Source organism: Callospermophilus lateralis, chromosome 3, assembly GCF_048772815.1.
Source record: "Callospermophilus lateralis isolate mCalLat2 chromosome 3, mCalLat2.hap1, whole genome shotgun sequence".
Lineage (NCBI taxonomy): Eukaryota > Metazoa > Chordata > Mammalia > Rodentia > Sciuridae > Callospermophilus > Callospermophilus lateralis.
In genome coordinates this window covers 122,368,603-122,394,035 of record NC_135307.1, presented here as the reverse complement: position 1 = coordinate 122,394,035, position 25,433 = coordinate 122,368,603, and the positions used below count along the sequence as shown (strand labels likewise).

The 25,433-nt window shown below is 38.8% G+C and overlaps 1 protein-coding gene across 1 annotated transcript in view; it reads right to left on the bottom strand.

Moving 5' to 3' along the window:
• Nucleotides 1-25,433, bottom strand: part of Oca2 (OCA2 melanosomal transmembrane protein) — a 320,901-nt gene that overhangs the window by 100,058 nt on the left and 195,410 nt on the right. Inside the window, exons 19-21 of the mRNA XM_076849417.2 lie at nucleotides 16,097-16,156; nucleotides 15,397-15,501; nucleotides 2,462-2,555 (exon numbers count right to left, since the gene is read on the bottom strand). Coding sequence (XP_076705532.2) covers nucleotides 2,462-2,555; nucleotides 15,397-15,501; nucleotides 16,097-16,156 — 259 coding nt within the window. The remainder of the gene's footprint in view (nucleotides 1-2,461; nucleotides 2,556-15,396; nucleotides 15,502-16,096; nucleotides 16,157-25,433) is intronic.

The window sequence follows — 25,433 nt, the reverse complement described above, 5'->3', positions numbered from 1 at the left end:
CAGCTACTGAGCAAGCCTTAATGTGCAAAATTGCCTCAGCCTCTGCTTTCCAGGAACTTTGCATTAAGATTTTTTTAAAAGACTTTTTAAGTTGTTCTTAATAAAAAAAAGAGTAACCAAAAAGTATCGGGGTCAGACCAGTAAAGAAGTTTTTCTTTCAAACTTTCTAGTGAATGTCTCCTAATTTATACAGCAACTGATAATGCTATTGTCAACTGAAAACCTCTATTTAAAGTGTTCTTCAAGCTGGGTGTGGTGGTGCACACCTGTAATCCCAGCAGCTCAGGAGGCTGAGGCATGAAGATTGCAAGTTCAAAGCAGCCTCAGCAAAAAAAAAAAAAAAAAAAGAGGTGCTAAGCAACTTGGTGAGACCCTGTTTCTAAATAAAATAGGGCTGGGGATATGGCTCAGTGGTCAACTAACCCTGAATTCAATCCCAGGTACCCGCCCCCGGCCCCCCTCCAAAAAAAAAGAGTTCTTCAAAATGCCAAATACTGAAAGAATGGCAAGTTGCTGTTTCATAGTTATGGAATTTCAGTTGGGAATGATGAAAAGCACTCTAGCAATGGATGATGGTTTTGACACAATGTGAATTACAATAGGAAGATACACAATGTGAATTACAATGTGAGTTAGGTACAATATGACCATATCTGATGCCACTGAACTGCACATTTAAAAATGACTAAGATGGTCAATTTTATGTCATATAGTTTTATCACAGTATTGTTTTTGTAGTGGGGATGTAACCCAGGTATGTTCTACAACTGAGCAACTGAGTCCTTTTTATTTTTTATTTTGAGACAGGGTTTTGCTAAGTTGCAGAGGCTGGCCTCAAACTTTCAATACTCCTATCTCAGCCTCTTGAGTTACTGGGATTTCAGGCTATTCATCATCCCCAGCTACTACAGTATTTTTTAAATGCCAAACCCTGAGGCAATGAGAAAGAGATCCCTTATCAAAGTATAACATTAATAGCCAGAACAATGGATCATCTGCTGTGCCAGAAGCAAGTGTCTTTCAGTAACAAGAGCTGCTAGGTTAAAAAGATCCCAAGATTTATAACCTATATTTTTCCCTACTGTTGTATCCCTACTTCTCAAGTGAGCTTATAAGTATGTGATCCTATTTGAGGTTATCATCTTATATATGATTCATGTTAAGCTCTCTTCCTTAGGCTCCCCTCTGTAGGCACCCTACATGTTTTAGGGAATCAGAACCAGTGCAGGAGACCTCTCACCCTTTAAGACCTTGCTAGAGCACCTTCTTTGACTTTTCCTCCAGTCTCTCTTGGGCACCCCTTGAGGTCTTGGGGCATCTACCAGGATAGGATGTAGCAATCTCCTATAAGGTGACTCTTTTCCCCACTAAAGCTCAGGGAAGAATTAATTTCCTGGCACAATTTCAGGCTATTACAGCCGATACTCAGTAAGTCTGAATGAACAAAATCCCACATGGGGGATGTACTTCTTGGTACATGTGTCCTTGGATTCCGCTTCTGTTGCCAGTGTTAGGTGTAGCTGTGAATGAAGTTCCTGTTACCTTTCCTGGAGCTGTTTCTTAGTTGTGAGCAAGTTTATCAGTTTTGCCCTCTTGTGAGAAGTTCAGTCCTGAACCACTGAATTAGAAGAATTAGCTGTCTTTTGAAATTATAGAAACTTTACTATATGTCATTAATCCCCCATTCACAAATAAGGAGATAAACTAAAGAGAAAGTTATTGATTTAATAGAGATCAATCAACAAAGAAGGCAGGATTATATAACCATGCCTGGACGTAAGAATAAAATACTTTAAATATATCTGGTGTGTTTAGCTAAGATTTCCACAATTCTCCTGTTTGCCCAAAGTTGATTAAGCTTCTTAAAGGTGAGAAGGATCCAGGTCCTTTGGAGGCAAACACATGTTTCCAAAGACTTCATGTTTTGTCCCCAAAGTCAGTTTCATTCAACACTCTAGTTTACTCTGCAATTTCACTAAACTACAACCCTATCACCCCCGCCAAAATAAACCTTCCATCTTTTTTCCTACTATTAGGTTGGAGTCTCTATTTCTCAGGGCTCATTCATTGACCACTGTCACCCCTGCTGCTTAAGGAAGGAAAAAGGGAAGGGGAAGGGAAAGAGAGAGAGAAAAGTGCCACTGAGGATGGCTTCTGATTCCTAAGCCAGACTCCCCGGGTGGCACAGTATGGTTGCACATTAGCTTTCAGACATCAGTCACAATCATCCTCAGGCCATGGGTGTGGGATGTCAGAGGCAGTTCTCAGAGAGTGAGAAATGACAGGCTTCACAGAGGAACTGAGTAGCTCTGGAATCATTCCAAAGGAGAAGATGTGTTTCCCCTCAGGAAATCTTCAAGGCTCTCCTTAATTTACTTTCTATCTGATACTCACTCACGGTTGCTTTGGGCATGACAACAGTGTGGGCATGCTCTCCCTGGGGGCAGTCAGCACTCCTTACCTCCCAGGCAGGCACCGAAGGCCAGGGCGTACATGAGTGGTGGCGCAGGCAGGCTGACCTCAGGGTCTTGGCTCAGGTTCAGGAGCACGGGAATCTGTGGAGGAAAACACCACGTCTCACAGAAGCTCACAAGAGCTGTACGTTGCGACAAACTTTAAGAATATCTAGGTGCTTCTACAACAGTAAGGCTGTAAGGAAGCATAGAAATGCATGGAGGGAAAAGAAAGTCAACTTTGAAATCCACAAAAACTTGAGTTGAGACCCATCTCTTTATGTTTGAATCCGGCCACATGGAAAAACTGGCTCTCCTTGTTGTAGTGTGTCCCTCTGCTGCTGCTGTGGGTCTTAAGTAGAAGAAAGTCATGTAGCTTCTAACACAGCCTGTCTGGAAATGCTACAAACCCACTACCATTTGTGAAACCCTACAAATCTCATGCTTCCTTTACACATGCATCATTTTATTTAATTCTCAAACATTCTTCAGGTGTGTCTTTTATCAATTGACCGATAAGGAAACTGAGGCACTGACAAGTACAAGAACACAAATCTCACAAGTGACCAAGTCAGAACAATTCTCTGCTTCCAAATTGCACACTGGTAAACCAGGGGTAACCTGCTTCTCAACACTGTTCACTGCCAGTCATCTCAACCCCACTGACATTCATTATAGGAGAACAGGTATCGATTCTGAAAAACTAATGTAACTCCATTTTTGAGAAACCAGCCTCTACCTCAGAGCAAAGCCTGTCCTAAGGAAGAAGGCGTAACCTTTGTCCTTGGAAAAACCCACAGAGCACTCCTAAGCACATACCCTCCCTGCTGAGTAGTTTGTCTGTAAATAACAGGAGAGGTCTGAGGCACCAGGTGTCCCTGACTCAGATAGGCTAGGTGAGGACCCATAGCAACCCCCCAGCAACCTCCAATCAGCATGAGACAGGGAAAATACCTGGAATGCCAGATGACCCCCCAGTAGTCTATGGTGGTTGATAACGTGTTGGGAAACCATGTAGTTTAGCACGTACACCCCTTGTGGCCTAAACCAATCAGTTCAAAGGAATCCCCCTCTTGAACTGACCAATCACCCCTACCCAACTTGTTCCCACCATTGAATGTGCTGATCAATGTTAAGAGTTATTGTTTGCCTTTCCGCTGTATGGAATGATTTGCTGTGTGATGTTGTGACGCATAAAGTATCCCTCCAAAACCTATAAAATCTTGCTTAACAAAGGACCAGGACTCACTCCCTGGGACCGCTGCGTCGGAAATGGTTGTGAGTGCAGGCTTGAGCCTGCAATAAAGACTCTTGTGTAATTGCATTGGATTCGTCTCCTGGAGGTCTACTGGGGTCCCACGAATCTGGCATAACAATTCTACAACTAGGAACCACCATTCTCTAGTAAGTCATGTCACCATCAGGTGCACCTTTCTTGCAGAGATGAATTTCACATTATTATATCCAAGAAAATGTAGTGGCTGTGAAATTTCTGTAGAAATCTGTGTTCCAAAATGTGCTGTGCTTAAGTCTCCCTGAATGTTCTTTTAATTGATGGTTTATTGTCCTGTGCCTTCAGGACACACAGTGATTACTCTTCTCTTAGACTATGTTAGTCTCCTAAATGTGCTACAGAGAGGTGCCATGGAGCTAGGAGATGGCAATATGGCAGCCTGGTCAGTTGGGTCATACAAAGTGAAGGGTCCTCACCCCTGGGCACTGAAGTACCCTTCCAGGACTGCTCTCCCCCACCAGAGGGAGTCTACTGTGTATCCACTGCTTGGGAAAGAATTACAACCTACACAGCTGATCAGGACCTGAGTCAGTACCAAGCTGATGGAGAAACAATCTCTATGCCACTCACATTTCTGCTTCTCTAGCTCTTAGCACTTCAGTAGCTCACACAATGGCAGAGTTGGGATTCCTGCTCAGATGGACCCTCTGCAGAGCCTGAGCTGTGAATTCCTACAAACATTCACATTATTAACCTAATGCTGTCCACTGAGCCTGGTTCAGCCCTCTGTATTATTTTGTTCCTGAACATTTTAGAAAACAATGAATTAAAACCAAAAAAAAAAAAAAAAAAATCAAGTAAAAAGCAAAAGGTAAAAGCTAAAGTGAAATGCTTCTGACTTTTATCACCTGTGAAAGAGTGTTTGTTCCCACATCAGGTGTCACAGCCAGCAACTACAGCTGCCCTAATATCTCCTTGTGGGGCCTGCAAAGAAACCTGGGGGAAAAGATGCCTAAGAACAAGACAGCCTTGAGAACCTGACTTCCACATAGAGGTTGAATGACAGCACAGAGAACCATGAGTATCTAGGAAGTCAGTTAAGGAAAACCCACAAGATTATGTGCATAAATTACCATTTTTTTGTATTCAATATCCAGGACAAGAATAATAACATTTTAACTTGAAAATTGCCTGAGACTCCTTCCTGTTCAAGTCAATGAGGTTGAAAAGATCAGGCGTCAATGGAGAAAAACTGTCAGAGAATCCTCAGTCATTAGCAAGGTATTTCAGGTTTTCAGCACAGTCTATAGGGCAATGTAGCAGAAAACCAGGAATGCTGACCACAAATGCAGGTCTGGGTTCAGATTCCCACAGCCCTCTTCTCAACTGAAGACAAAAGAAGAAAGGAGAAGTAGGTGGATGGGACAGGAATTTCCCTACATAGAAACAGGTGATAAAATACTGAAATGTTTCCATATCAATCAATGGAGAGCCACTGCCCCCAGACCCCAATGCCTCCCATCAGCTCAGCCCCTTGGGCCTTCTGCCTGTCCCAAGCAAGAGAGAGATTAACAAGTGGCACATTTTGATATTTCATCAATATTAAATATTGATGAAATATCAAAATTAAATTGATTTAATACAGCTGTTTTATTTGTCACCATTAAAGATAAGCAAAATAAAAATAAAAGGAAGAGCCTAAGACAGAGATATAAGGAAAACCCAACAGAGTAAATCTAATCCACAAAGGCCCTGCCCCTCCCTCCCCACCACCACCACCACCACTGATGGCATGGCTTTGTTCTGATTCACTGAAGCCCTGTCTAGCTGATTTAGAGAGATAAACCCAACTGCAATCTGTTTCTTTCTTCTCTGGACATGGTGAGATAAGCAAAAATCCCCTCGTGGGATCCTACCAGTTATGAATTGTCTTTGCATTACCCAAATTATTTGGCATTCTTCCCCAACCACTGGAAGAAAAGAAATATCACAAATGTATGTGAACTGAGGTTCCAACTGCAGCTCTCAGAACAAAGCTGACAACATGGATTTAGAAGAAAAACCCCAAACTAAAGTCACATTTTGGAGATACCACACCAAAGACTAGAAGGCTTCATTTTGTTTCTTTAAGCTCACGTTCCTGAAATAATAAAATAGCATGAACACACCTTCCTCATGAAAGATCCCTTCCAAGCAGATGCTGCACTCCTCATCAAGGGTAGCCCCCAACTCTCACCAGCTCTCCCTCAACCCCACATTTGCCAGCATTTAAGTCACTGGAAATGGCTACTGCATCTGCCAGCTCTATGACCCTGTGTCATTTCCATACATGTTGAAATCTCCATGGACAAGTGTCTCTTGACCTGGGAAACCACCTTGGTCAGAGCTGTTTTGGCACAGCTGACCGAGACTGGGCTAGAACACAGGCATCTCTGTGGGTCAGGAGGCTGAGTCACTGAGATGTGTGTCTGATAACAGGTGAATCGGTCTCTACCATGGTATTTTCACAGTGTATTCTTTGGTCTCCTTGTTCATTCCTCAGATGAACCCTGAGTGGGCCTCCAAAGTATTTGCAGAGAAAATCAGAACTCCAAGAGATGTTTGGTTGGAGCTGACCATATGGACAGTCCAAGAAACCAGACGCCCAGAGCATAACCTCAGATGCCTGAGCACCAGGTGTGCCAGGCCAGATCATGAAGGTTTCACTGGTGAGGATGAGGCTCTGCATTTCTCTGGCAGAAGGAAGTGGGGGACATGCATGATTGCTAAGGTCTCAGGTATGGGCCAGACTCTTGTTGCCCGTGTACCCTCTACATCATGTCCTGAGTCAGAAGACTCCACAGCCCCACAGAGTGAAGATCCTCCTGGTCAGAGGGGACCCTCGTTAGGCAGAAAACCTAAGTCCTCTCCCATTCATATCACTGCATCTGTCAGAGGCCAGAACCAGTGGGAGATATCACTCTGCATGGATTTATTAAGAGGAGTTGCCCCCACATGAATGGGGGCATGGGCAGGACCTCCTGCATCCACAAGATGGGAAGATAATGAAAAGTTGGGACCCCAGGGACACAGACTCACATTAATTGCAGGTGGCCCTAGGGAAGAGAGCACCTGTAGACAATGGCCTGTCTCCAACGCTCATGGTCCCAAAACATCCATTCTATTCCCAGCCCTTTCCAAGTGCTCATCACAAACCAGTGCACCCCGCAGCTGATGAGTAGATGCACGCACCCAGCTGCACCTGGGTGATTGTCCTACCCAGTGGCTTCCATGGGGAAGGTGGATCTGGAACAGGGACCACCTCCCACTGGGGGAACATAGAGGGCTATACGTAGTGAGACTGACTCCAGGCAAGGGAAGGAAAGAGTTGAGAGGGAGAGCTGTGACCAGTAGCAAAGAACCACATAAACCAAGGCACAAGAGATCTTAGCAGCATGGTAAAGAAAGTAGTTCCATGTCAATGATCAGGAGGCCTGGCAGGAAGGACAGGCAGAGGTGGTGTCTGTGACTCTGAGAGACGCAGGGAAGCGACAGGGTGACAACTACCTCAATAAGAGAGTGGCCAGAGGATGTTAGGCTGGTGGAGAGGTGCCACAGCCCGGCTGGCTGGGCAAAATATCCGGGGGGTGACGAATGACTTGTGTATGTTGATGCAGCAGGAATAGGAGCCGTTTATTGTAGGATGACCGAGGTATTTATACATTTTACACAGCTTATCTAATTAGCATAAAATAGATACAGCAGTCAACCAATAAGGAATCCCCACACTTAATGGCTCGCTTTTGTTACTTCACAAACCACTCCCTCTGACATTTGGCCAGGCGCAAAACAACAGGTGCCAATCTGACTTGTTTATAGACCTTAACAGAGAGGGGTGGGGAGGAGCAAAGAGTTACTTTAGAAAAATTAACCTACTTTAGTTACTTTAGTAAATTCATTTTTAAATCCATTTGCAAACACTTTCTAAATATCTTCTTTATGCTAGGCATGGTGCTAGTGAATGACCATAGAGACATGAATTGATAGAGTTCCCAGAGAGTTGCAGAATCTCTTGACAATAATCTTAGTGAATAACTTCGTGGCTATGTGCAGAGTACTATGGGACCCCAGAGGAAACTGAGGCTCTACATTGAGGAGAAAGCATTGAAGTAAGCATAGATGAAAAATATGAAGCCTCTCCTAGGTTTGAAGAACTTCCCGGGCAGAAATGGAAAACTCATGTTCCCTGCTTCCCTTGCAGCTTGGAATATGGGCTCCTCCAATCAGGAACACCTGCTCAAGAGGCTGGTTTTGAGAATTTGAAGGAGGGGGTATGACAAGACACATCAGGGCAAGGTGACAGAGGTTCTACATTCATTGGTGAGAGTAAGCCCACACTCTCAAGGCAGAAGGATCCAGAGGCTTCCTGAGTCAGCCCCACTCCCCCACTCCCATCATGTCCTTGAGATATTCTCAGAAATTCCAAGAACTGTGTACCATCCCTAGAAAAATTCCTTTTATTCTTAAACTAACTAAAAGAGTTTTTGTTTATTTGTTAGCTGCAGCTATGCAGGAATTTTTAGAGACAAGCATCTGTGCTTGCAAGGGAGGAGGCTGCTGTCCTTTCCAATGACTACTGCCATCCCTTCAAGTTGTTCTTTTGCTTCAAATAAAGTCCTCCAGGGAAAACTACAAGGAACCAGTCAAAATCCCTGAGTTCTCCTAAATCACCCTTCTAGGTGACCTAGAGTGAACTAGCAAAGTTTCATTATAATGCTAAGTTCTCTGCCCAGGAGGCATTCCCAGTGGCCATTTTTGAAACTGTGATGTAAGGAGAAGCAAAATATCAAACTGAGCATGCTCAGGAATATGCCCGCCTCAATCTGGGAGGATGAGTTTTTCCAATATGAATATGTATAAGTTTCCCTAATAATGTCCCCTTGCCTTCTTTACTGAGAGAGACACTCTTGCTTTGTTTCCCTAGGGCTCTCCTTACTTGGACAAGTACTAAACCTTTCTTTGCTCTTTTATTTTCTAGTGTGTTTATTGACTTTGTACTCACCAAGGGGTGAAGCCTTAGTGTTTGGTTACAGATTAAAATGCAGATACTGCTATGTACATTAAAAATAAAATGACTCCCCACTAAAAGATTAGGGATAAAATCATTACCTGCTAAGATTATCTGCTTGAAATTCTAAAAATCTATTTGCATACTGCTTTAAAAAATGCAGCTGAAAATAAGATTATTTAAAAAATCATTTTTCAAAAAAGACTGAAAATAAAAGATTGGAAAAAGATAAAGTGGGCAGAGGCTCTGGGCAGAGATGAAGACCTTACACAATGTAATAGAAACCAGTGACTGAGAAGTTACATTGGTAATGAACTTCAGTGTCTAATATGATCATGAAGCATACAATGCAAAAATGATCAGTTTATAAAATGATCTGCTTCATCAGAAAGATTGATTACAAAAGCAATGGAAAAACCTAGACAAGATATAATTACACAACAACTGCTTGTATTATAAAACTCTGCTCACATACACTTGAAATTTGAATATCTTATCTGCTTTGCCTTAGAACTTTCTATTTATTTTACTTTTAAGAAATAAAATTCATTATAGATAAACATGACATTCTCTGTCTCCCCTCAGTGAGGAGGATTGTTTCTATCTCCCCATTCCCAAGAGATCTACCCTCATAAATTTGGATTATATCCATTGATTTGGTGGCATTTTGTGGAAGAGACTAAGGGGAGGTTTGGGTTTACATGTGTCAGTGTGGAGGGAAACCAAATATCGAGTGTCTGAAGCAGCAACAATATGCATAAATTGATATGCAGCATTTTAATGCATGTGGCTAGAGCAAAGCTGACCCCATGCTAGGTCAAAGTGTGTTTTAGGCAAGTTCTGAGTGTCAAATTCTATAGACCGTGTCTTTTAGCCACACAAAATTGAAATCAGGACCTCCAAGAGATATCTGCACACCCAAGTCCACTGCATGGCCATTTACTTTAAAAAAAAAAAATGAGAAAACCTGAGACAAGCAAGATAAAAAGTTCAAATTCCATTTTGGAGGTAGATATTTGAATACAGAAGTGCCCCCTTATCCTTGGTTTCACTTTCTACAATTTCAGTTATTCCAGGTCAATCATGATCTAAAAATATTAAATGGAAACTTCCAAAAATAAACAGCTTGTACGTTTTGCAAATACTTTCATTGAGTACATTGCTATAATTGTCCTATTTTATTTTTAGTTATTGTTATTAACCTCTTACTGTACCTAACTTATACATTAATGTTATCATAGGTACATATACAAAAGAACATAGTATATATAGGGCTGGGTATTATCTGCAGTTTCTGGGATCCCCTGAGAATCTTGGAATATACCCCCTGCAGATAAGGATGGACTTCCATTTTTGTTGTACTAGCCTCTGATTCCCTAAAATTAATACAGTTTGCTCATTCTCAGACCCCAGTACTTCCTCTTTCCCTCCCTTCTCCCTCTGCTGATCCCCTTCCTATACTTTACTGGTTTTATCTTTATTTTTTAATCGGTACATTATAAATATACATAAAAGTGAAATCCATTGTGAAGTGTTCATATATGCATATAGCATAAGTTGATCAATTTCATTCTGTAGTTGCTCTCCTACCCACCTCTCTGCCCCACCCTTCTATCCCCTTTCTCTACTATTCTTTTTATTTTTATTTTATTCTCTCCTTGTCCTACTTTTTATAAATCTCTCTTGCTTTCACAAATAGTGAAAATAATCAGTCTTTGACTTTCTGAGTCTGCAGTATTTCACTTAGCATGATACTCTCTCAAGTTCCATCCACTCACTAGTAAATGTCTTAATTTTATTCTTTTACATGGCTGAGTAAAACTCCATCACATATATTAATATGAATATTTGTGTTTGGGGTTTTAGTTTTTTGAGTTATTTATGTATTCTGGATATTAATCCCCTGGTGGAAGAGTAATTGGCAAAGATTTTCTCCCATTCTGTGGGCCCTTTTTACACTCTTACATCTTTGCTGTGTAGAAGTTTTTTGTTTTTGTTTTTAATTTAGTGCCATTTCATTGATTGATTCTTCATTTTATATCTTGAGATTGGGAGTCCCTGAATCAATATGTTGGAGTGTTGACCCTATGTTTTCTTCAAGCAGTTGTAGTATTTCTGGTCTAATTCCTAGGTATTTGATCCACTTTGAGTTAATTTTTGTGCGTAGTGAAAGTGATTTTCATTGCTGGGATCAAAACACCTGATCAGAACAACTTAGAGGAGAAAAAGTTTATTTTGAGCTCATAATTTCAAAGTTTCAGTCACAATCAGCCACGTCCATTGCTCTGGGTCTGAGATGAAGCAGAGCATCATAACAGAAGGGCAGGGAGGAAGAATGCTGTCACCTCATGGCAGCCAGGTGCAGAGAGAGTGTGAGGTACCAGGGACAAAATATAAACCCCAAAGGCACACCCCCAGTGACCCACTCTTTTCAGTCACACCCTATGTGCCTATAGTTACCATCCAGTTAGTCCATTCAAATTATTAACTTATCAGATGGGTTAATCCACAGATTAGGCTACAACTCTCCTAATCCAGTCATTTCACCTGCTACATGAACACAGGAGCTTTGAGGGGAAGACCTCATATTCCAACCATAATGGTGAGAGATAAAGATACAGTTTTATTCTTCTACATATGGGTATCCAGTTTCCCTAGTACCATTTATTTAAAAGGCTATCTTTTCTCCAGTGTATTATTTTGGTAGCTTTGTCAAGGATTTAATGACTGTATCAATATGGATTTTTCTCTGTGTCTTTTATTCTACTCTTTCGGTCTTCATGACTGTTTTTATGCCATGCCAATACCATGGTAGTTTTGTTATCATACTTCTATAACCTTTTGTTACCCAGATGGTTTGAGATCCAATATCGTGATGCCTCCAGTCTCACTTTTCTTGCTCAGTATTGCTTTGGCTACTCTAGGTCTTTCATTCTTCCAATGAATTTGGAAGTGTGAGGAAGAGTGGTATTGGAAATTTAACCCAGTGGCCCTGTTTTCTGGGTTTTGCTTTTTTAATTGTGAGACAATGTCTCACTAAGTTGCCAAGGCTGACCTCAAACTTGCAATCCTCCTGCCTCAACCTTCTGAGTAGCTGGGATTACAGGTGTGCACCACCATGACTGGATCCATGTAATGTTAGGATTTTTTTCTTTTACATCTGTGAAAATGTCATTCATATTTTGATGGGGATTGAATTGAATACGTAGCTCACTTTAGGTAATAAGAACATTTTTACAATATGAATTCTGCCAATCCAGGAACATTCTAGATCTCTCCGTCTTCTGAGGTCTTCTTCAATTTATTTCTTCAGTATTCTACAATTTTTCACTACAGAGTTCTTTCACTTTTTTAGTTAGATTTAATTCCAACTGTTTGGGGACTATTGTGAATGGAATTATTTTCCTGATTTCTTTCTCAGTGGATTCATTACTGGAGTATAAGAAAGCTATTGATTTTTGTATCTTTATCTTGTATCTTGCTACTTTGCTGAATTTGTTTAGCAGCTCTTCTTCAGTCTTCAGGTGGAGTTTTTCGAGTCTTCTAAGTATAGATCATGTTATCAGCAAACAGAGATAATTTGACTTCTATTTCTTTCCTTTTAAGCTGATTTTTCTTGGGTATTTTGTCACAATTCCAAAATCTGATTAACACAGACTGACAAAACCTGGATTCTGTGATCACACCACCCAGCCTTGCATGGCTAGAGCACTTTGCTTTATCTGGAAACAGGATAATTGCATAAGCTGATCTTGTCTCTGGGTTAAAGACTCATTTAAGAGAAGCCTCAATAGTGTCAAAAGAGTTGGAGCCCACTGAGCCAAAACTGGGACCCTCTTTTTTTTTTTTTATTCTTTTTCCTTTCTGATATTGTTATAAATTACACTTATTTCAAAAATTTCATTTTCTTTTTTTATTGGTTGTTCAAAACATTACAAAGCTCTTGACATATCATATTTCATACATTAGATTCAAGTGGGTTATGAACTCCCATTTTTACCCCAAATACAGATTGCAGAATCACATCGGTTACACATCCACATGGAAATTTCATTTTCTATTAGTTTATTGTTCCTGATAAAAATATGCAGCTGATTCTTAACTGACTTTTAACTCCAGAGTCCCTGATAAAGGAACGAATAATTTTAATTCTCAATTGATAGATTCCTTTGAGCTAAGTATACAGATTCATATTCTCTGTAAAGAGCAACGGTTTTATTTCTTCCTCTCTAGTCCTTGTAGTTCTTATTTCTTCTCTGGGTTCACTGCACTGCCACTGACCTCTGGGACATGGTTGATAGAAATGCTGCCCACAGACAGTTTTGTCTTCTTCCATACTTCAGGGAGACAACACTCAGCATTTCACATCTAAGTACATTGGCTTGAGTTTTATAGATATTCTGAATCAGACTCCACCCAGGCACCGTTCTGAGGCAGTTCTTCCCATGGGCTCTGATCATCAGCACATGCACACTTTGGGCACTTTTCCTCCATACTATGTGATTCTTCCTTCATGTGCAGAAGGCTTACCTGCTGATGCTGAGGTGGGACACAACACAGGTCCCCAGTAGATGTCCCCAAAAGTAAAACCCCAAGACGAAGCTCTGACCGATGGAAACATGAGACAGTTGATCAAGTCTCTTCTCCTCTCCTAGACAAACTATGCTGAAAAGCAAATAGTACCAATCTGCCCAGAGAGATCAGCTGCAAATAACTTCCCCAGTTCACCCTCCCTCTTCCCTGGCTAACTCTTCAACTCCTCACACTGCAGTTCCTTGGGATTGCCTCAGCCTTGTCTGTCTGGAAAGCTCAAGACTAAGACAGTTGATAATATCTTTGGCCCTAGAAAGCAGATGGTTTGAACAGAATTTTGGAGCTGACTACTCACCAGTTGAAGATTGAGGACCTGATTATTAGTGACAAGAAGTATGGGTGTGATGACAATGGCATTGAAATTTTTAAACCTTTTACCTGTGGTTCATTTGGATAAGGCACAGGTTGAAGGCAAGGCATTTGTTTTATGCAGTGGCCATGGTACTTGGATATTATGGGGTAATTAAAAGCAGAAAGTGCACTCGTTATTATTGACAGCATGGGAAGGCTTAAGATTTCAAAATAGTAGGCTCAGGAAAGACAGCTTCCAACTCCAGGCACTCTATGAAAGTGACAAATGAGAGATCTATCCCCTAAAGATAACTGTGCTGAAAATCAGTTCTGCTGATTTTTGATTTGGTGCCTAGGAACTATGTAATGAAGTGCATGCATAGTTAGCATTGCTATGTTTTCTTAGTGAACTGACCCTTTTGTTGGAACACCATGCCCTTCTTGATCTCAAGCATTACTCTTAAAGTTTGTTTTGCCTGTTATTTTTATATCCTTTCAACTTGTCTTTATATTTAAAGTGTTTCTCCTAAAGAGTGTACAGTTGGGTCTCGTTGTTTTTGTTTTAGGGGTTTGTTTGTTGTTGAATCTGCCAACTTCTGACTTTTAAATTAGGAGTTCAAGTCAGCATTTTAAAAAGTTGGCTTTGTTTACCCTTCAATGGGGTGTGTGTGTGTGTGTGTGTGTGTGTTCGTATTCTCTCCCCCTTCTTACACAGAAAGCAATTACTCTAAACATTGTTCTGCACTTTGCTTTTTCTCCTGGAACTGGGACATGTGACTGTAGCTATGTGATATCTCTCCCTTGGCAATTCGTGAAGAAATCACAATAGCCACAGAGTTAGTTCAGCATTACTGACCTCTAGCCTTAGAAGGAGAACAGTAGCCAGATCTCTAGACAGAAACTGTGAATCCCAGACTGAGAGTGATGCAGATTACCAAGTCCACCCAAGGTGGGTCCTGGTTGGAGAAGCCACTGTAAGCCTAGCCCACCCCCTCCTCACACTGCCAGACTCCCTGCTCTCACCTTAGGGTCTCACTGTTCCCAATATGCACAGGCTGGTAAAGCATCTTGGGAGCCCACTGACATGAACTGTTCATAGGGAACAGAGGGGGCCCAGTCACAAGAACACCAGAGAGGACTCCCCCATCTAGTATCCTGCCATGAGGAATGTTCACCAGGCTTGTGTCCCTGTGCCCTGAGGTTTTGGTGACAGGACCCCAGTTCTTGTATGCAACCTCTGATCCTGCTTTGTCACACCAGAAATCAGAAACAATGACACAGAACTACCCTAGGAGTAGGGATCATCCGCCCTATAAGAGGCTTGTGGTGGGTACTTCTGGTCTTGGATGGGGGTCAGGACCACAAAGAAACTTAAAACTCCTGCCGAAGACAAGCACCGAAAGTCACACGGCTGATTAGAATAGCTTCTATGTTCATAGGAAATCTAGATGAGATTGTCTTGGTGTCTCAAATTTTTCTTAAAAAAAAAAAAAAGAGTCTTGTGAGAGGGGCAGCAGATCTTGGGTGGGTTAACCCCAATATAGCCCATCATCATGGTATACTGTCCACCCTGGTTGCAGACCTTTGATTCCCAGCCTGCCATCTGGGCTCTCAGTGCTCCCTGCCCAGCTGCCCTGGCTCTTCCCACATTTTATAATCTTGACCATGATTGTGGGAAAGGGCTGGTTTTGTTCTCTGCCTTCTTGGGAAAGAAGGGCAAATCCAGAGTGTGCACAGGCAGAAGGCAGTCCTCAAGCCCACAGAAATGTACAACTCACCATTGTAGCAGTGAACGGAATGTTGTCAATCAAAGATGACGCCAAGGCCGAGACCCATACTACTAGGACGATGGCAGCTGCAAGGCGCCTATCCTCTGGAACCATCTGGAAGGAGCAGATAATAACAGTGCTGTATATCAACAGCTGCACTGTGAAATCACACACTTAGGATCTGATCTTTTGACAGTGAGACTCAGAAAAGACCAAAGGATTATTAATCCTTCTTCTTAACATGTGGCAAAAACAAACCCAGGAGTGCAAACCAGGGCCACAACTGCACAGGAATCTCAGCTGGTTTCTAAAAGTAACTAAGGAGAGCAATTCCCAGCCCACTAACCCCGTGGGAGGAATGGGCAGAGTGAAGTCCCCTCCTCATCCACATTTGATGGTTCCACACACTGGTCTCACCAGCAGGGACCTGGGACGGAGACCTCTGCAGCATCCACTGACTGTTCACTGCTCTCCTTCTCGACAGGTTTTAACTAAAGACTAAAAGCAAAATAGCAGGCATCTGTAATTATATATTCTTTGGGGAAAAAAAAAATTCTCCCTTCATCTCTAGGCTACCCAGGATAAAATAGTTTCCCTGCTGTGCTTTTTACATAATTAATGTGACCTATTCTTACCAGATTTTTTTTTTTCTTTTTACAAAATCAAAGAACAGGGATCGGAGCACATTCTACTGCAGCATTTAATGTACCTTTATTAGCAAAGCAGTCTGTTCTCCGACATATTCTATTAAATGGAGATGAGCCAATGCCTAGAAGAAAGAATGTGTGGTGAGAATCAGTTTAAGAGTGAAAAGACATGATTCTATATCTAGAAGATCCAAAAAGTTCCACCAGAAAACTTTTAGAAATAATAAATGAATTCAGCAAAGTAGCAGAATATAAAATCAATACCCATAAATCAAACACATTCTTATACATTATCGATGAATCAACTGCAAGAGAAATTAGGAAAACTACCCCATTCACAATAACCTCAAAAAAATAAAAACAAATACCTGGGAATCAATCTAACAAAAGGGGTGAAAGACATCTACAATGAAAACTACAGAACAATAAAGAAAGAAATTGAAGAAAACCTCAGAAGATGGAAAAATCTCCCATACTCCTGGATAGGCAGAATTAATATTGTCAAAAATGGCAAACTACCAAAAGCATTATACAGATTTAATGCAATTCCTATTAAAATACCAATTATACTCTCCATAGAAATAGAAAAAGCAATCATGAAATTTATTTGGAAAAATAAGAGATCCAGAATAGCTAAAGCAATCCTTAGCAAGAAAAGGAAAGCAGGAAGCATCATAAGACCAGATCTTAAACTATAATCTATACAGAGCTATAGTAACAAAAATGGCATAGTGTTGGCATCAAAATAGACTTGTAGACCAATGGTACAGAATAGAGGAAACAGAGAGAAATCCACATAAATATGGTTATATCATACTAGAAAAAGGTGCCAAAACCATTCACTAGAGAAAAGATAGCCTATTCAACAAATGGTGCTGGCAAAACTGGAAATCCATATGTAGCAAAATGAAATTAAAACTCTCTCTCTCACCATGCACAAAACTTAACTCGATATGTGTCAAAGATTTGGGCCCTAGAACAGAGACTAACAGAAGAAAAAACATAGACCCTAAACTTCACAATGTAAGCCTAGGATCTGACTTCCTTAAGAAGACTCCTACAGCACAAGAAATAAAATCAAGAATCAATAAATGGGATGGATTCAAATTAGAAAGCTTCTTCTCAATAAAAGAAACAAGCAATAATGTGAGGAGAGAGCCTACAGACTGTGGAGAAAATCTTTACCACATGCACCTCCAATAAAGCATTAATCTCTAGGATATATAAAGAATTCAAAAAACTTTATATCAAAAAAAACCCACAAATAACCCAATGAATAACTGGACTAAGGAACTGAACAGACACTTCACAGAAGAAGAAATACAATTGATCAACAAATATAAGAAAAAGTGTGCAATGTCTTTAGCAATTAGAAAAATGCAAATTAAAACTACTCTAAGATTTCATCTCACTCCTGTCAGAATGGCAATCATCAAGAATACAGGCAACAATAAATGTTGGTGAGGATGTGAGGGAAAAGGTACACTCATACATTGCTGGTGGGAATGCAAATTGATGCAATCACTCTGGAAAGCAGTATGGAGATTCCTCAGAAAACTTGGAATAGAACCGCCATTTGACCCAGCTATCTCACTCCTTGGTTTACACCCAAAGGACTTAAAACCAGCATACTACAGTAATACAGCCACATCAATGTTTATAGCAGCTCAATTTATAATACCTAAACCCTGGAACCAATCTAGGTATCCTTCAATAGATGAATGGATAAAGAAAATGTGGCATATATACTCAATGGAATATTACTCAGTTTTAAAGAAGAGAGAAATTATGGCATTTGCCAGTAAATGGATGGAGTTGGAGAATATCATGCTAAGTGAAGTAAGCCAATCCCCCCAAAACTAAAGATTGAATGTTTTCTCTAATATGTGGATGCTAATTCACAATAAGGCAGGGGGCACTACGGAAGAATAGCGTTACCTTAGATTAGGTAGAGGGAATTGAAGGGAGGAGAGGAGAGGGGATGTGGGCATAGAAAAGATAGTAGAATGAAACAGACATTATTACTTTATGAATATGTGTTGCTTGACCAATATGATTCTACAACATGTATACTCATAAAAATGAGAAATCATATCTCATCTATGTATGATATGTCAAAGTACATAAATGCATTCTACTGTCATGTATAACTAATTAAAACAAATAAATAATTTAAAAATAAAATAAATAAAAATAAATTTTAAAAAAGTGAGAAGACACACAGAGTTTTTAAAAATGTCTTTCAAATTAAAATAAAGGGAGCATAAGGTAGGGCCAGATTCTCATTTCTTATAAAAGATCAAACTCAAATACACCATCTATAAATAATTTACTATCATATATGCATACTGATGATTCACAGAGGAAAAATAAAACACAAAAGCAGAGACAGGAATTCCTCTCTGATTTGGGTTAATGTCCACATGAAATTTAAATTTGGATAGAAGGCGATTTTTAAATTTTAAGATCTGTGTGTAAGGGCACGGTTGGATTGTACATAATGAAATGCCACTCCATAGAGAAGGTTTTTTAAGAAAGTTGCATTTTCAATTTTTTTTTAAAGTTAAACAGCACAGTTAAATGTTGAAAAAGAAAACATAAAAGGGAAGGTCCATTTAACTGAAGCATGTAACTGTTTTTGCAATACCAGACTAATGCAGAAAATTATATTCACGGAAAGGTAAGAAAGAAGATTAGAAGAAAGAAAATGGAAGTGTCTGGGGAGCCAGTCTGCTATGGCTGCCACCTTGGTCTCAGCCAGAAGTTTCTCATTTTCGACACCGCCAACATTGGAAGCCGGGTCAATCTTTGCTGTGGGGCTGACCTTCCCATTATAAGATGTTGAGCACCATTTCTGGCCTCTGCATACTAGATGACAGGATCACCTCTGCCATTACCAGTGTAACAACCAAAAATGTCCCTTGGGAGATAAAATCAACCAATAAGAACCACCAACTTATCATCATCTAGATTTTACTAAACAAAAATTTTAATTAAAAAAAATAATTCCTTTTATTTTGTAATATACCATCAACTGAAGGAAAATCAAAGGTGTGACCCAGATTCAAATTCACCAAATAGAGATGGTTATATGTGTATACACACACCCCACAGTATGATGTGCACATCTGGATATGTGCGTGTAGACATTATATGTTTATATGTTTAATATCACAAATTCATGCCAAATATCATGGTCTATGATGTGCATAAAAGATAAAAATAATATATTCAAAATGCTTGAACATTTCACTTAATAACTCAGTTATTTGACCTCTTAATTTTTTAAAAAGTCAAAACATGAGGAAAATACAAGTACTATGTATTCTTTTACAAAGTGCCAATGAAAAAAGTATGTAGTACCTTCTATCAAGCTTAAAGATAAATAATATATATTTTATACTTCAAATTAAAGTTTATGTATACTTGAGGATTATACATATCACTTGTCTCCATCAATTGATATATAGAAGTGAAAAGATAATTATGTAATATAAATCACACTATGACACCTCATTTATTCTTCTGTGCTGACCCAGCAATGATATGACATCTTTGTCCCACAGAAGTAAGTCAATACCATACATCATTGTTACCCTTTCAAAATGATGGACTAGGAGATCTAGGTTTCTTCTGCAGCCAAACAAATTTCTAGCACATTGCTGGATCAGCAAGAAAACATAAGGATTTTCCACATAAGCTCTCTCCCCAAGAAAACGTTGTTTGCAGCTGTCCAGGAGCTGAACAATTTGGATGGCAAGGAGGAATGGAATCTCCTGGAACTCAGAGAAGGTGTGAGCAACAATGAGGTTGTAAACTAAAACAAGAATTCTCACATTGAGCTGAAATCTTTGAAACAGACTAGAATTATGCCCTGGCATCCAGCAGAAGCAGATACAAGCAGTTTCTGGAAGAAAGCATCAAATGTAAGCCTTCAGGACTCCTACAGATTAAGATCAAGTAGTAAGATACAGTCTTAAGTTCACCAAGGACATAAGACAAGCAACATGAATGAGAGTAGAAACACCAAAACAGACTTAGACCTCAAAACTGCAAGAATGAGAATTCATAGACTCAGGACATAGAATAATCATGTTGTTTAAAGAAACTGAGGGCTAGGGCTGGGGATGTAGCTCAGTAGTAAATCACTTGCCTAGCTTGCCTGAGGCCCTAATACCACAAAAAAAAAAGTAAACTGTATATTCTTGTCTGGTTTTAAATTTTTTTAATAAAAAAAAAGAAACTAAGGGCAAGAGTATAAAAGTAGCAATCAAGCAACTGGCTAATTAAGAAAAAAATAACTCAAGAAATCACAATGGAAATTTAAAATAATTTGAATGAATAAAATGCAAATATAATCAACATTGGCCCTTATGAGTTAAGGATGAAGTCTGTCATCTCTATATGACAAACACATACAATTTTCCAAAGACCTAAAAAATAAGGATGCAGAAGAAAAAATAAGTCCCATGTAAATTTTAATAAATGAAAATATTTAACTCCTCATTCTTCCTAAAGAGTGAACAGTTCTAAATTTATATGTGCCTAATAACAGCCTCGAAGTATGTCAAGGACAAATAAATAGAACTACAAGTAGACAAATTCACAATTATTTTTGGAAAACTAGCTAATTAAGAAAAAATAACTCAAGAGATCACAATGGAAATTAAAAATAATTTGAATGAATAAAATGCAAATATAATCAAAATGCATATGAAAACTTGAAAGATAGGGCTAAAGTTATGCTAAAAGGAAATTTATAATTTTAAACATGCATACTGAAAAATATAAAGCATGAAAATCAGATAGCTAAGCATCTCTCTTCAGAAGTTAAGAACAACAAATTGAACCTAAAAAAGAAAAGACAAAAAAGTAATAATTGTTAAGAACAGAATATAACAAAATGGAAAACAATCGCACAATTCAGAGTTTTGTGAGACTAACAGGAGATATATATATAGCCAGGAGAAAATGGCTAGCAGAAAACAAGACTGCCAAACCAACCAGAGAGGGATAGAGAAAGAGAGAGACCGAGAGAAAGAGGACATGATAAAACAAAACATGGAACTTCAGTAACAAACAGGTAAAGGAATAAAAATACAAAAATGAAAACTGAATTCTAGCATTTTTTGTTGTTTTTATGCACCTATCCAGTTGATTAAACACCATTTATTGAAAAAATATTTCTTTTCCAAATGAGACACTTTGGCACTTTTATTAAAATCAAAGTGTATCATGTATTCAGGATCCATTTCTGCATTATTTTGCTCCATTTATCTATCTTCTGCCAGAGCCACACTTGTCTTCATTACTATAGTTTTATAGTAATTAATGAAATTAGGTGAGTGTTCCAATGTTATTCTTCTTTTGAAAAATTGTTTTTGTTATTCTCAGTCCTTTGAATTTCTATGTAAATTGTGTAATTAGCTTGTTATTCTCTGCAGAAAAGCCTCTGCAATTTTGATTTGGATTGCATTAGAATCTATAAGTCAATATGGGAAGAATTGCTACCAAACAAAATATTGAGTCTGATCTATGGACAAAATATGTAACTCCATTGATTCACATCTTTTTAAAATTTTTTTTTCAGAAATTTCACAACACATTTTTTGAAATATGGATTTTGTTACATTTATTCCTAGGTTTTTAATGCTTTGGGTATCACTATAAATACAACTGTTTAAGTATTTTCCAATTGATGTGCTGCTAGCATATGAGAATATATTGATTTTTGGACACTAATCTTATACTTTCTGATTTCTAAGTTTATATATTAGTTTCGGTAGTGCTGAGTTTCTTGTAGATTACCTGGGATTTTTTACATTTACAATCATACAGTCTGCAAATAGGAGGAGTTTAACTTCTTCCATTTCCACCTTTCTGCCCTTTATTTCTTTGTATTGCTGTATTACAATAACTATGCCCTCTTTAAATTGAACACTGAATGGAAATGTTGAAAGTAGACATCCCAGTCTCAGAAAAAAAAAAAAAAAAAAAAAAACTATTAAGGTTCTCACAGTAAGTATGAAGTTAGCTCTATGATTTTCAAAAATGTCTTTCATCAATTTAAGGGCTCATAGTTCACTGAAAATTTTTATCATGAATTTGAATACTGTCAAATGCTTTCTCTCCATCTACTGAAATGATCATTTTTTCCTGTATTTTGTTAGTATGAAAATTTTATTTTGAAAAGTAAATCAACATTTTATTCCTAGAATAAGCCTTTCTTGGTTTCGATGAATATCTTGTAAAGGAATTTTGAATTTTATGTCCATGAGGGGTATTGGTCTGAGTTTTCTTTTTTTTTTTTTTTTTAACATTTTTAAGTTATAGATGGACACAAAACCTTTATTTTGATTATTTATGTAGTGCTGGAGATCACACCCAGTGCCTCACACTTGCTAAGTGAGTGCTCTACCACTGAGCCTCAGCCCAAGCACTTACGTTTTTTTTTTCACATAATGACTTTGTCCAGGGAAATACAAATGACTTATAAAATGAGTAGGGAAGTGTTCCCTTTCTATTATTTCCTGAGTTTTATGGGATTTGTATTATTACTGAATGTTTGAGCGAAATCAACATTGGAGCCATTTGTGCCTGGACTTTTCCTTGTGGAAATATTTTAAAGTATTAATTCTGGGTTTTTTTGTTTGTTTGTTTGTTTTTTTAATTTTCATAGTCCTATTCAGATTCTCTATTGCAACTTGAGTTAATTTGGGCAAATTTCATTTTTCAAGAAAGTGTTCCATTTCATGTAGGTTTTTAAATTTGTTGGTATGAATCTATTAATAAAATTCTTATTATTCCTTTAATGTCTATAGGATCTGGGTTGATAACCCCATTTTTCTTGATAAAATTCATGGTATGTGTTCTCTTATTTCTTTCAAAGAATCAGTTTCCTAGGCTAGGGATATAGCTCAGTGGTTTAGTGCTTACCTAGCATGTGCTGGGCTCTGAGTTCAATCCAAGGAAGGAAGGAAGGAAGGAAGGAAGGAAGGGAGGGAGGGAGGGAAGAAATGCTTTCCAGGTAGATTTTTGTTTGTTTGTTTGTTATATATTGGTTTTTTCCTACTTTGTTGATTCTAATTCTTTTTTTATTCATTGTTCTTTTTATTTTAGTTTTACTTAGCTTGTTTTTTAATTCCATCTTCTTAAAGTAGGACATTAGGCAGCTGATTTTAGGTCTTTCTTATTTTCTATTGTATTTCATCTAAAAGCATCCTTCTATGCTAGCTTTTGCTACGTCCAAAAAGCTTTGATTCAGTTCAAATTCAAATCTTCTGTGATACTTCTGTGATACCCACACAGTCATATTTCAGAAGTCTGCAAGAGATTCTTGAAGATAGTTCAAAGTTTAGCTGTATTCTCGCAGCCCTGCCATCTTGGTTTACGCCTGTTTAGCACATACACCATCCTCAAGTTACTCAGAAATCTGTGACAAGTCTAGCTTCAGTCAGTCCTCCAGGCCTATTTCAGAACTGGTGTACACATGTCCCACACAAGCAGTGTTTAAAAATTAGACTTCGAATCTGTGCAAATTCATACACAGAATGCAGGCAATTCTCTGGCGCTCTCTTCAGGGATTCCCCCAAGCTTTCCAGCCCACAGGTGCTACTTTCCCTGGTTCCTCTGGTTGGGAAGATGGTGTTGCTTTGGAGTGCTGACCACCTACGCCACTGTACCAGTACACGGTGAAGGTCTGCTCAGGGGCAGATCCAGGAGAGAATAAAACAGGACAATCACCCCAAGAGGATCTCTTCTCCGGGTTTCAATTTCTTCTACAATCCACCTGATTTTATTTTTCAAAGTCCATGTGTAGCTATTTTCTATTGTGTCTAGAGTTTCAGTTGTAATCAGAGGGAAGAATGGACCCACTAGGTTTTTATCTCCATAGCAGAAATAATTCTTTTTTATTCTGAAATCTGGTTAAAATACTCTTCTTCTGCAGCCAATTTCTAGATTTAGAGATAAATACAATTGATGTACCTGTAGTAAATCCTCTCCAGTGAATTTCTACGCCCTTCACCATCACACAGGGAGCTGGATAAGGGCACTGGGGACCTCTCTGCAGGATGATAGAGGTCAACATGACTCTCATAGCATCTCTGGAAAATGACACCAGTCAGTCTGACTGCTGACAGAAGTTGAAAGTGAACTGTTAAAACTCTTCAAGACCATCAGGTGTATTAGTATACAGGCACAAGTATGCTGATTCAAGAAGTGAAGGAGAAATCATAAGTTATTTGGAGTTCCTTTTATCAGATCCTCTGAAATCAACATCTTGTTATTGATTTTTCCTCTCATGATGTCCTATCTTATTTGAAAATTATCTCCATCAAAATCTGACCTGAGCAAAAACAACAACAAAATCTCATTTTTAAAAAAAAAATCTTTAAAATATATGGGGAGTTGTTACATGTTTAACAGCTGATCCATTCAGCTATTTTTCATAAACACTTTGAATACATTATAATTGGAATTATTTTAAGTAAATTTGAATTACACCACTATTTTTGGAGAATGTCACAGCAAGGTTAGAAACAGACTATCAAAATTAATAAAGAGCTCATTGTAAGTCATCTTTGATGCAAACATTTAAAAATCAACGTGCCCATGTTTTTATTTTCCCCAGGATTATGCAAATGCCTTCCCAGTTGACTCACTAGGGACTCACTGAGTCTCTCAGAGACCCAGATAACAGAGAAAGCAACAGTTAAATGTCCCTTATGCTCATGTGCCTGACAGAAAAGCTAGGTGACCACTCTCAATTTCTAAAAATAAACCTCTTATTATGTTGCTCCTTCACACTGGAATCAGGTATTCACTTAGAGTCATCTATAATTTAAAAACAAATCTTATCTATTTTTATATTCCATGAAAGAAAAACATGAAGATAAATTAAAACTGATTAATATTGTTTTTTTCCCCTAAAAATAGATGTTTTTCTTTGTTTCGTTTCTGTGTTTTTATTTGTTTATTTTTATGGATGTGGTATATTACTCAGTATTCTGTTACTATAACAAAATGCCTAAGATAATCAACTTATAAAACAAGAAGTTTTGTTATGGGTCACAGTGTTATGGAGTAATTCTGATACTACCCAGAAAAAGAAGCCAGGCTCCAACACTGGCTGCTCCTGAGAATTGGTAGGAAATAGGTTTCATTCAAAGAGAGCTTTGAAGGAAGATAAAAGAAATTTAATTGGTTCAAAAGTTCCATCTTCAATATCTCTAAAGAGCTTTATAAAGTAAAAAGATGCAGTGGAGATGGAGCAGTGAAGTGAAACAAAAGGCAGAAAGTGTGCATATGCAGATCCAGCTAGCCTGGCCCCACAGGCAGCAGGGGGCCGGCTCCACTCCCCAGCTTCTTGGGCACCTCTGAGTCTGGAGGATGATAGTC